The 12,170-nt window shown below is 52.3% G+C and overlaps 4 protein-coding genes across 4 annotated transcripts; 2 read left to right on the top strand and 2 right to left on the bottom strand.

Moving 5' to 3' along the window:
- Window positions 1–457: 457 nt before the first annotated feature.
- AYL99_10124 (hypothetical protein) lies at window positions 458–1,138 on the bottom strand (the record flags this gene model as incomplete). The annotated part of the gene is made up of 1 exon (XM_018841630.1): window positions 458–1,138. One exon carries the CDS (start codon window positions 1,136–1,138, stop codon window positions 458–460), a length of 681 nt encoding a protein of 226 aa, XP_018689339.1.
- Window positions 1,139–3,852: 2,714 nt separating this feature from the next.
- On the top strand, window positions 3,853–5,850 carry AYL99_10123 (hypothetical protein; the record flags this gene model as incomplete). The annotated part of the gene is made up of 3 exons (XM_018841629.1): window positions 3,853–3,963; window positions 4,026–4,190; window positions 4,243–5,850. The coding sequence occupies 3 exons, from the start codon at window positions 3,853–3,855 to the stop codon at window positions 5,848–5,850; spliced, it is 1,884 nt and encodes a 627-aa protein (XP_018689338.1).
- A 736-nt stretch (window positions 5,851–6,586) lies between these two features.
- On the bottom strand, window positions 6,587–7,879 carry AYL99_10122 (hypothetical protein; the record flags this gene model as incomplete). The annotated part of the gene is made up of 3 exons (XM_018841628.1): window positions 6,587–6,813; window positions 6,949–7,032; window positions 7,159–7,879. 3 exons carry the CDS (start codon window positions 7,877–7,879, stop codon window positions 6,587–6,589), a joined length of 1,032 nt encoding a protein of 343 aa, XP_018689337.1.
- Window positions 7,880–11,540: 3,661 nt separating this feature from the next.
- On the top strand, window positions 11,541–11,974 carry AYL99_10121 (hypothetical protein; the record flags this gene model as incomplete). Its single annotated transcript, XM_018841627.1, has 5 exons — window positions 11,541–11,552; window positions 11,610–11,635; window positions 11,688–11,753; window positions 11,809–11,857; window positions 11,912–11,974. 5 exons carry the CDS (start codon window positions 11,541–11,543, stop codon window positions 11,972–11,974), a joined length of 216 nt encoding a protein of 71 aa, XP_018689336.1.
- Between the last annotated feature and the right edge of the window lie 196 nt (window positions 11,975–12,170).

The following is a 12,170-nucleotide window of genomic DNA, read 5'->3' as shown; positions in this document are numbered from 1 at the left end:
CCATAAAACTAGACATGCAAAGCCCGTTTCTGACCACGCACCCGATCGTAAATTGTAAGACGCGGTTTGGCAGGATGCCGTTTAGGAGCAGTTCCTCACTAGACTGAGATTAGGACTCTCGACAATGCGTCGCTGATGATGCTGCCGCCGGTGACGCGGCTGACTCTGAAGGCTACATTCCTGTTTCAAATAGCTCTGCAAAGCTCAGGCTGAAAAGCCCATTGGTCATAATCGTCTTTTATATCTCCAACTCATTCCCACTTATCCAAAAACCATGGCCCTTGGAGCCTTTCCACCCATGGGCCTCGTGAGGATAGATCCGTAGACAAGTAGAATGAAGGGTGGGGGCACGGCTCGTCCCCTGGGCTCGAGATCAGTTCAAACCCCAGGAAGCTGTCGATAGTTCGTGGAATAGCAGTTGCATCATCCCCTCAACAGACTGGATTCGTTGACGAACTTATCCGTCTCCAGGCTCGGAAGTGTCTGTCTGCAGCTCCGGGCCGTCATAGCCCAGCTTCTTCAGATCCCGCAGCAGTTCGCCTTCTTTTCCGATCTTCATGATCTGGTCCGGCGACAGCTTCTCGCCAGCCGCCCGCTTGTCCCTCAGTTCACGGATTGCACGTAACTTCTTCAACTGATTGCGAATCTTCTTTTGTTGTTCCATCTCGATATCGGCGGCCAGCGCCTCGTTTGTTACCAGTTCCGAGGGATCTTGCCGGTTCTCCTTCCGCTTGTCTCTCTCTGAGATTTCAGTCTTTTGCATCGCTGATGTGAGCTGGTCTTCTGGATCTTCTGGACCTTCTGGGCCTTCTGGGTCATCTGCTGACCCTTGTGCTGCGGCCCTCCTCCGTGCTCCCCTGCGTTTCGCATTCTTGCTCAGGGCGACACTATCCTCTTTAGCTACGGCGATCGATTCTGCGCCGGGGACAGCCCCTTGACCTCTGTTCTTCCATGCCTGGGCGCTCCTATTTTTGTAGGTTTCGACGTCTTCCGGGGGCCTATAGCCTGGCCTAACTCGGATTTCTTTCCTGGTAGAGCCATCCGCCCGTTTCGAAGCCGGAATGTATGAAGCGCCATCCGCAGTAGTTTGTATGCCGGATTTGCTGGCTCGAGGCGTGTCGGAAGGTCGACTCGACATTGTGTGGGAAGAGCCGCTGGCGGCAAGCGTTGTTCCCGGCTTGTGTTTGGTCAGGTGGGCGCCAACATCGTGGACTCGCTGGCCTCTCCAAGGGGTTCCGCGGGCGCGACGCAGCCAAAGCCGTTCAGAACTAGGCTTTCGGAAGGCGAAGAAGGGCGTTGCAAATAATAATTCGGGGGCTTTTGTGGATCGAGCAGTGAGGGGGGACGAACATGGTAAAAGAAAAAGTAAGCGATGACTGCGCTCGCTGGATCTACAAGCGAAACCCCGCAGCTGGTGGGGAGCACGACAGGGGTAAAGACATACAATATCACAAGTCGTGACACAGCCCATGCATAGGTAGGGTCGAGATAGAACGAGTATGTGTCTGGGGAGATGCCGATTCCTATTTCCTAGGTGATACTCAAGGTCGTCAAGCACCCACGCACCTTGAGCCCGGGTCTAGGAGTCGAGATAGGTCAACAGAACCTCACTCAGAGTCTCTAAGCCAGCCCCCTCATAGCTTATCGACCACAAGGCCGTTTGTCCACAATTGGCAACTGACTCCGTGCTGAACCACGCACCTCAACAGCTAGATTTTGTCCCCTTCCTTTCCCATGTCACCCAAACCGTGAAGTTTCATGGTCTCGCCTTTGATTTCCACCCAGGGCGCCGCTCTTTGGCAATAAAACTCCGTCTCTGGAGCTGATCCTTTCAGTCGCTCTTCTTCTCTCAAACTCGCATGCTCAGCCTTAGATCCACCCAGCAGTCCATCAATGGTGCCCAAGTCAGTGCTGAGCGGTCTTTGCTACTTGGGCAGCCTAGCTGGTGGTGCACCTGTAGTTGTTGTACAGCTCTGTCTGCTTGGCGTTGTGTTAGTTTAAGCGACGTCATGGTTGCTTTCCTTCGAGGCGCATCGAAGGCAGTCCTAGAAATCTACCAGCTGGGCATGCAGAGCAGCGACACTGGTGTCGCCAAAAGGCTTCGTAAATATGATTGTGCCAGTCCTGTCCCATGGCTCCATTTCAGAGATATTGCGTTAATGGAAGCCACGCGCTGCCCTTAACCAAGCTTGTCGTATACCAAGTAGCAGGACTTCAATTCATTGTTGATGGAATTGGTTCTCTGAGGACAGACCGGGATGGAGCTGCGACGCGCTATCCACACAGCTTCGAACAGAGTCTGACGCTGCCCTGTGCTCACCCGTTCACCCATCACGGCCGGCAGATCTAGTTATGCGGTAGCCGAACCGTTGCCTGGCACCCAGAAGGACATCGTCGGGGGGAGGCAGAGGAGGAAGATTAAGAAGACGGGAGTCGCAGCTGTCACGCCCGGAGGATGCTCGGTGAGCATAATCAGCGTACTTCACGCCGGCGATGAATGACGAGAGGCAGCCGGGGATGACTTCAGCGATGGTGCGCAATCCACGATGCCGTTGGAACGATCCAGCACCGATGTTTCGATCCCGGATCTTATTCAATCAGATTGGCATGACGGGCAGTTATGGCACGGTACAGCCACACCGGAATCTCCGGATGAGCCTCGTACTCCGGCGCCTTGCGAAGGCACTGATGTCCCTGCCATTGATCCGCGCCTGACTGTCGAAAACGGCCGCAGGGGGAGGAAGTGAAAGAAGATGGTCGAGCCGAGAGAGGTTACTCCAAGGGCGTCCAAGGGGAGTTCGGTCAACGCCGCACAGGACGTAAAGCCACCGGCATCAACCGACGATACCTACACCAGAGTTCTTACTCCCTCCGAAGATTTTGTTGTCCGTCTCCTTGATCCGCTCCTTGTGGCTGAGGATAGAAAGCGAGAGGGAAGATAGAGCCGACCTTAGGCAGGGAGACACAGATAGTTCTTATCCTGCTTTGCCATATCCTGTTGCTACCTGTCTGCCTTTATCCACGAATGTGAGGGCGCGCCTAGAAGAATTCCCACTAGCGTGCACGTGACACCAGTGTGCACGCACATTGGTCTCCTGCATTTATATACCGAGTACTGCTGTTGAGATCTGGCACGCCAAGACTGCGCCATGCAGTCGAATACCGTGAAGAGGGTTGTTTGACACCATTGCCAACAGGCAACAGTGCTACGGGCAGCAGTGCTATAGGCACCAGTGCAACGAGTCAGTAGCCAACAAGCAACAACTCGTATTTGTATATATAAGAAGAGAACTGGCCTCTCTCGCTATAAGAAGAAGGCCAGACAGGTTGCCAGCCAGAGAATGCCAATACTGCCAATTGCTCAGAACGCAACAAGTTTATCGTAATAGATCTGCCGATAAGATCCTGCCTAATTAGGCCGGTCTAGTAATTAATACTCAGTACCGTGTTCGAAATTTACCTCAAATTAAACGCCGCCCCTCTCCTCCGCAACCCCTCGGCACTATCCGCCCCTAACCCAGGGGTGCCGAATATAACGGACGCCAGGGTCTAGGCTAGCCTAATGAGATAAAGCAATTTCCCCCGGTCATCTCCTCCATCCCCATCAAGCTAAATCCACTTTCCCCCATAGCACATGTTAATCGATTCTCAGATCCTCATACATTACTGTGGCATTTCTCTTATCGATAGCTGCCACCGTCCCTGCTTCGACTTTTCCCTTTCTTCCTTTTCTCCCTGGGAATCGACTCTCGGCAACCATTGTTCCTAAAGGATTCGATCATTTCGTGAAACTCTCTCTTCACCTCTCCATCTTTCTCCGAGGGCCAAGACCCTCGAGGCCACGGGGAAGTCATGAAGACATCAACACTCTTTCTCGCAGCTGCGAGCACCCTGTTGTCGTTGGCTACAGGCATACGCCTTCCGCCTGCGGAGCAAGGTTCAGATCTGGCTTATTATGTATCGGTAAGAGCTGCCAGAGATGACCGCTGCCACATACATGACGGTTTCTTACGTGCTCTCCGTAGCGCCCGGACCTTCGTCCCCCTCTGTTGAGATTGAATACATATGAAGCGGACGCAGTCACGCCCGGATACTGGTTCCTGTCTCCCTTTTACAACCCTATGGTTAGCAGAACGGAGGACGAATACATCCCATATCAGAATGGTCCGCATATCTACGATCATCGAGGAGTGGGCTAGCTTACCATCCCGCCGGTACCCGTCCATATACTAATTTTGTTAGGACCTGGTATGGAGTGGCGGTCCGATGTTCGAGTTTCGCAAGGTCCTTGACTTTCGAGCGGGTGAGGTCAACGGCTCTAAGGTCTTGACTGCAGTGGCCGGTATTGCACGTCTCCCGCAATCTAACTACTCCGTGGCACCAACCGGATTTATCATCAACGAGAAATATCAGGTGGCCCAAGAGATCGATCTTTCCGGGACGTACGATATGCACGAATTTAACAGTATCGACAACAACCGAATTATTATTGCCACTATATCCGATGTACCTGTTGACCTTACCGACTTGGGCCTACCGAATAGGAAAATCAAGGTCAAAGCAGGAGGATTCCGCGAGTGGGATTTCACTGCCGGCAAGAACGTGTTTGAGTGGCAGTCTACTGATCATATTTCCGTTGCCGACTCAATGATCGAATTACCACCTGAGCATTATAGGTACTGGGATGCTTTCCACCTCAATTCTATTACCAAGGATGCCCGCGGCGACTATCTCGTCTCACTTCGCCACACCAGTACCGTCTATAAAATCTCTGGGAACGATGGCTCGATTATCTGGCGCCTGGGGGGGAAGTACAGTAACTTCCAGCAAAACTTTAATTTTTCCGGCCAGCACCATGCTCGAATCCTAGCTGAGGATGATGCAGGAATGACTATCACATTATTCGACAACGCTGCTGACGACCGTGGACCTCCAGCGTACACCGCGGACGCCTCTTCGATGCAAGTGATCAAAGTTTATGATCGTGAGGAGCCACGCCGTGCGGAGCTTTTGGCCCAATACGTCCGGCCTGACGGCCAGTTAACTGATAAACGTGGCTCGGCTCAAATTTTGGAGAGTGGGAATGCTTTTATCTGCTGGAGTATGAATGGGTATATTAGCGAGCACACTGCCGATGGCCGCCTTGTTTTAGAGGCGAGGTTTCTGGGGGATCGTTACGACACGTACCGCGGGTACCACTTTGCTGACTGGGTTGGACGACCTGCCGAACCACCGGCTTTGGTGTCGTACGCTCACCCTGGTGGCTCGCCAAAAACAGTTCCCTCAACCGTCCTGTATGTGAGTTGGAATGGTGCGACCGAGGTGGCCTCATGGACTTTCTATGGCGCGTCCAGCGTTGGCAGCGACGACACCTTCCACAAACTCGGCAGCGTATCGAAAGTTAGCTTCGAGAGCAGCATGGCCGTCGCCGGATATTGGCGCTACACCTACGCCGAAGCGTACGACGTATATAGAAATCTTCTCGGCACGTCGGAAGTGAAGGTAACCGTCCTTCCTGAGTATGCCGAGAGTCAGTTTGAGCGAGACGACGACAGTGGGATCCACGACTTCAGCGCAAGCCTTTCTGTGTCAGAAGGCGCGCTGACCTTGCAAGCGTCGAAGCCGGTGGCCGGCTTCTTTGCTTTTGTCGCGCTCGTCTGCATTCTTTACACAGCCATTTCGCTCTCCTTACGGGCTTGGAGGCGATGGCGGCAGTGGGCTCGCCGCTATCTGTACCATGAACTGCAGGATCATGAAAAGACATTGCGTGAGGATGAGACCCACGCTCTCTACACATACCCAGACGTCTGTCCTGAAAACGATGATGAGGAGAACGATGGCGAAGTTTAAAGACAGGATGCGCGGGAAGAAGTAGATTCTAGCTTTGGGCGTGGACGTTTTCTTGCACATCTCCACACGACGGCGGGCGTTGAGGACAGGACATGCAGTGGGACATATTCTCGCTTTAATCTGGATTCCACCTTTGACATGATATCTTTTGAAAGTGAGCCCATTCATATCAGACGAGCCTCCGGGGAAAAGTGTTATGGCCCACGGAAAGGCCCACTTCGGCACTCGCAGGTGCAGAGATTTATAAGCACGGCCACGACTCTTTCGATGGCAACCCTCAGGACCCGGAATTGAGATGGTCAGAACAACTTGCTTCTTGTTCTTTTGTTGCTCGCACCGTGCTTGCGCCCGTTGTTTACGCCCTTTTCTCCATTACCACCAAGTCGTTGTCCCCCCTCCCCCGACAATTATGCACTTTTCTTTTGAGGTTGCTCCACCGCGCGAACCTTTGCCCTTTGGTTACTACGGATCAGAACCATAGAGGGGAATTAGACAAACAGTTCAAGAAGAATCAAAATTGGTTTTGAGCTTATACTCCAAAGAACGGAGGACAAAAGTTTTTCAGCTAACGTCCCGGTGCGCACATTGGGAACAGAAGAATGTAGATTGGTTGAACCGCAGCCAACATGTCGACTCCTAAAGAACATTACTGCTGCTCACGTACGAAAGCAACTATCAATCTGCACTAAGCCAATTATTTCCTCACACCCCCCCCCTCCCCCAAACCTTTCCATCGTTACTTCGGAATGCCCGAGAATTCTGGCTCTGCCACAGCAAATTCGCCGCAGTAACCGTTACCTATGACGAGGGTTCCATCTGGAGAAGTGATAACAGTAGATGGGTTGGTGGCTGGGTCGGGACAAGTGTCGTCTGTTTCGCCGATATCGCATTCGCCACTCGCGGGTTCGAAAACCCAGACGTTCGTATCTCCACCATTATCCAAGAGGGCAGCAACACAGCAGTCTAAAGGAGAGGTATATAGTCAGTGTCACTTGTTCGGGAGTGTGAAAGATGCAGCATTGGTCCTGGAATCAGGGGCGCAGTCGCCCGCCTGGTTTCCGAGACATTGGTATAGAGTGTAACAGAGGAATGACCAACCGTATGCGGTATCCGTTGTGGTGGTGCTGACGGTCTCGAAACCTCCCTCGCCTTCGATGAAATGCCCACCACCAATATATGTGTCTAAAGAACGCGTAGAGTCAGTCTCATTGTTTTTCCGAGTGTGTGTGAAATAATAACGCCGTGGAGTAAAGTCCTTGTGCGCTGACCCGAAACAGACATGGACTATACTGGAGAAGACCAACTTACCGGCAAGGTTGTTGCTCGCACAGGCTGCGTAGAGTGTCGTGGTTGTGAGGACTGTTGTGGTCGTAGCAGTCGAAGTGGAGGTTGAGATGTCGGTGATAGTGCTGACCGTCGTAGCTGTTGCCGTGGTCGTGGTCGTGGTGACGCCAGACGGAATCGAAGTGGTGGTGGCGGTGGAGGTCGAGGTAACGGTTACTGTCTTTCCCGTGGCGGTGATAGTCGACGTAGTGGTCGTAATCGTTGTCGAACACGTGTCTGATACCCAGTGATGACAAGTGACTCCCTTGGGATAAAGCCACTCGGAAAGGCCTGGCTTCGAGCTTTGTTCACGCTGGTGTCCGGGCTTGACTGATCGCTTACCGACAGGGTCAATGCCGCCTGATCCGCTGTACGTGGAGCCTGGAAGGGAAGTCTGAACAGGAGTAAACAGGGCTGGCGCAGCTACGGTTGTCGTGGAGGTTGAAATAGTGCTAGTAGTCGTCGTCGTAGTTGAAGTTGTTACTGTCGTGGTTGTGTCGATGGTGCTAGTGGTCGTCGTGGTCTGAGTTACAGTTGCGAATGAGGTTGATCCTACCAAGGTGGTTGTGCTGGTGACAGTAACCGTGGATGTTGTCTGGGTTGGCGTAAAGGTCCTGGTCGTAGTCGACGTAAGAGTGGTAGTACAGGGTTGAGTTCGGGTGGTCCAGGTAGTGGCAGTGTTCCAGAGGCCACTGCTTGTACCCATGCTTGTATAACATCGTGTGCTGCTGCTGCTGTGCCCGGGAGCTTGAGGAAATGGGGGAGATGGGGGAGATGGGGGAGACGGCTTCGGAGGAGCAGCAGCAGTCAGCGCAGTCCACGAGGCCACAATGGCCAGGATGTATGCGGGAAAATGCATCACAGCGGCCTGGAAAAAGGAACGACGATAGTTGGAATAAAAAATGAGCGAACGAATGGAACGAAAAATCACTTCGAAAGAGAGGACTGAACTACATACTGGGGCAATTAGGGAGATAGTATTATTTTAGCAGAGGAAATCGTCGGGCAGGCAGCTCGTTGACCTCGTTGACCTCGTTGACTTGTTGTGCACTTTGGAAGTCCGTGGCGTCTGGAGTGTGGAAATTGGGAGTTTCCCCATTCATGTGCTGCGGTAGGGTAGAGTTCTGGATCAGGCCGGAACCAAATAGCTTGACGCCGATTAGGTGATTATATCACCTCGAGAAAGCCTCTAAAAACGCCGCGTTTAAAATTGTGCCCCGGACTTGTTTTGAATGGACCGACCCCGCCCCCTTACACTAAAAGCCCTTCGGATCCACTGAGAGAATGAGCTTGAATTCTCCTCATGTCCACCGACGGAGTCATTTTTCGTCTCGAGTCAAACCCGTTTTTCTGGGGAACAGCTAAATGGCGGACGTTGGGCGGGCCGGTTTGGGCGTTACTCGGTACAGCTGGTCCGGCGTGAGGAACGCAGCGAGGCAGCAACTTTTGGATCACCCTGCATCGCCCTGTCTCACTTTGTCATCAGACTCAGCTGGGTCAGAAGGTGATAGTGGCGGCGCGGGGAAAGGTGAGGCGACTTTGGTGACGACGCAGAAATCAATGTAGATCATCGTGTGATTTCCACCAACGATGGTGGAGCCCGCTGCGAGGGCTGCTTCTTGCAACGCCTCCTATCGTAAGACCCTGGACGGCTGTAACGACTATTGCCAGGATATGCGAGGTAAGCCATGTGATGTCTGGTAATTTACTCCGTGTGGAAACCACTTCTAACTCTACTGGAGGACCCGTGTTGGTGTCGCGTTATCCGAGCTCTTCTCCAGAGCAGGAGGAATAGTCTCCAGCTGCTTCGAGAACGATGACTCTGACATGTTGTCTTCACTCAGAGCAAAATCAAGAACCCTCCAGGAGCTCAACATTAATCATCGGACGGTTCAGAACAATTTTGACAACACCAAGCCCTGCGTACCCACCAATAAGTAGTGTTCTTCATGTCAGGCTAAAGAAACGTACGGAAAGGTGAAGGAAAACGAGCGAACAGGTGCAGGATTGGACAACGAAAATGCGAAGGAGAGAGGCGTCGTACCCAAGGAAAAGATTGGAATGAGTGCATATCTGATACACTGCGGCAAGGGTGCATCCGGGACGAAAGAGGAGCTGGTGGTTGCTCCGTCAAACCTGAACGCACCACGAGAACAGTAACGATTCATTACACGAGACATCGTTCCATATGGAGCGTTTTCCTAAAATGCCGTTTAGGAGATCGATGGGACGACAGTAAATGCCATTAAGGGCAATCGATGCGAAGGCGGTGGGTGAAAATTACACGAATTATTCACTCCTTCTGGCTAACGCCTTGTCGCTTTAAGTGCAAGAACTGGATGGGAGCGTTGGCAATGCTCAAAAATAGTTCCGTCGTCGCGATGCCCCTGCCCTACCGAGTACATTGCGAAAGGATTTAGCTTTGAAATCAGAAATTCCCTGCGGCATTGCTGGGATCAATTGAAAAATGGAGCAGTCCTTGCTGATTAGCAGTGTCCTTAACTCGAGGAGTGTCCAACTACGAGGCCTATTAGTGACTTCGGCGATACTCTCTCAGAGCGGATAAAGGAAGGGAGGGAGAGCCGATGAAGCAGGTAGAGGAAGGGTATTGCACAGGCCGTAGTGATGCCGGGTGATGTGTTCTGGTGTACCAGAGAGAACGAGCATTCGACTGTCTGACTGACTCTACCAGAGTCGATATTGTGGAAGGGCGATCCGGGTATGGCTAGGCCAGAGTCGCTGCACCGATGGTGTTGCCGTATGCGTGACGCCGAGACACAGTGTCGACCAAGAAGGGGCGGTGCACGCGAGCATGTTGTCGTCAGGCGCAATAGCCCCAGACCAACCGTACAAGCTGCTGTCGTCGTGGGTTTGCAAAAAAAAAAAAGATTGAGGACCAGAGCAGAAACCTCCTCTGCGATCCTTTGTACAAGCCTCTCGTAAGGGAACGCTGTCGCAAGTAAATATGAAGACACGCATTGTAGGAAAAAAGAATGGATAGACGTGTGCATGCAATGTCTCCGTTGCTGTACTTGATGGCACAATCGTTGTTTTTCATGGAAGACTGTCCAGGTTGAACAGTCTAAATACTTCGGTCGCGCAATGCCTCAGCCTTACGCTATAGTTCGACCAATCAGAACCTCCGGCACAACTGTACCGTCACTTTTAGCTCAGCCTCGCCAGTGCCGGCCTTTCTGTGCCCCAGCACAATAGGTCAGCAAGACGTACACGATATTCTCAGGATCACGATTATTCTTAACCCAGCGCTGATCAAGTCTCCAAAAAGTAATCCAGGGCCGTGCACCCTCGGTGCGGTGCAATACTATACCAGTGTCCTGAAAAATTAGCTGATACTTTGATTGGCGAACGCGAACGCTCTCACTCGGTAACGGAGACCGCCCCTGAAAAAAAGCGGACAGCCTAGCGCCTTTCCAGGAGTACGCTTTAGTAATGAAGGTATTCTGGATCCTAAATCGCTCCGAGGTAAAGGAGAGACCATCTTTAGTCTAGAGAGTGAGACGGTAGGGCACATATGGGATGGAGAACGCTCCAAGAATGTGTATTCCTATGTATCAAGAGACTAAGCTGAGGAGGGAGAGAGAAAGAAGAGAATGCGCTGGTGCCACTTTGTGTGGCGAACGCCTCTGCCAAGCCTCCACCTGCCACAGTATCCAATCAGGGCCGCCCGCTAGTCCTGTACCAGCTAGCCAATCATAGCACTGTCTCCCCATGGTTAGGTGTGGCCGGATCTGGATGGATCTGGCCTTCGCTTTCCCGGCCGTGACAGTTGGGCAAGGTGTAAGAGGGACAAACGTTGGTGGAGGACTTTCGGCACGTAGAGCACTGAGAGGGAGGGTCCCTTTTGTAGGATCCTACGGGGACTATTTTTAGGTCGACAATAGGCCGGTAGGAGAACCCCTATAGAACCGCGTGCTAGACTCCGATATTGGTGACGGTTAGGCGGCCACAGACTGAGGATCAATGTTTAGCGCGAGGACAAAAACGGTCGTCGAGGGGGTAGAGCGAAGTTCGTAGGTGCGGGTAGATGCGTGAAGGTGAGTGAAAGGTGATTGAAAGGCGAGGGTAGGTGAAAGGGGGTGAGCGACGTATAAAAGCGGCGCCGGTTTGGCGTTGATATACCTCCTCTTGAACCGCCAAGATATATACCGGCATACTTGCTTTTTTGGGATAACGCCCAGCGAGACTTCGCTTGATCCCGAATCGGGCTACTTGCCTTGGCTCTCGAGCTCTTGCCCGCAAGCTGTCTGAAGGTCCTGCGTACGATTGATTTTGAGCTGCCGAAGAACTTTCTCGCGTTCCCCCTTCATTGTCGATTCCAAGCTCTAAGCGACAGCTACTCTGGCAAGATGCCGGCTGTGGTAAGTTTGCGCCTCTTGAAATTCCTTCGCTGTTCAAACACTGACTGACAGCCGCAGTCCCAGATTTCCAGCGGCATCTTCAAGTACGAACTTCCCCCTACACTTCCGTGTCTGCTCCTGCTCACCCTTTCACAGTGGCCTGATGCGAAAGAATGCTACCTGGCTAACGACAATCTTCCTTGGCGCCTTCACTTTTGAATTGTGAGTTCATGTCTTCTGCGGTATTCTCTGTACCGCCAGCTGATGCCTTTCGCAGGGCGTTTGAAGGTGTAACGAACTCTATATGGGACAACTGGAACAAGGGCGTACGTGTTCCATTCATAATACATTCTTGCAGCACAGAATCTGACTCGACGCAGCGGCAATGGAAAGACATCAAGCACAGATACATGCAGCAAGCCGAAGAAGAGGAAGAGGAGTAGTTCGACCGGTTCCGGGCACATGAAGCATGGAGTTACAATCACAACCAGGGTGTCCCAGAAGAGAAAAGAAGGGGCCGTGTCTCTTGTGAGGCATAAGACCCAGGAAGACTATGTACATAACAAGGAGGACGAGAACAATTCTGAAATTGAGACCATTTCCAATCGTCCAGTCGATCTCGTTTCCCAGCGGTTTTCG

This window comes from Fonsecaea erecta (genome assembly GCF_001651985.1).
Source record: "Fonsecaea erecta strain CBS 125763 chromosome Unknown Scaff10, whole genome shotgun sequence".
NCBI lineage: Eukaryota > Fungi > Ascomycota > Eurotiomycetes > Chaetothyriales > Herpotrichiellaceae > Fonsecaea > Fonsecaea erecta.
This window is presented reverse-complemented; position numbering and strand designations above follow the sequence as displayed.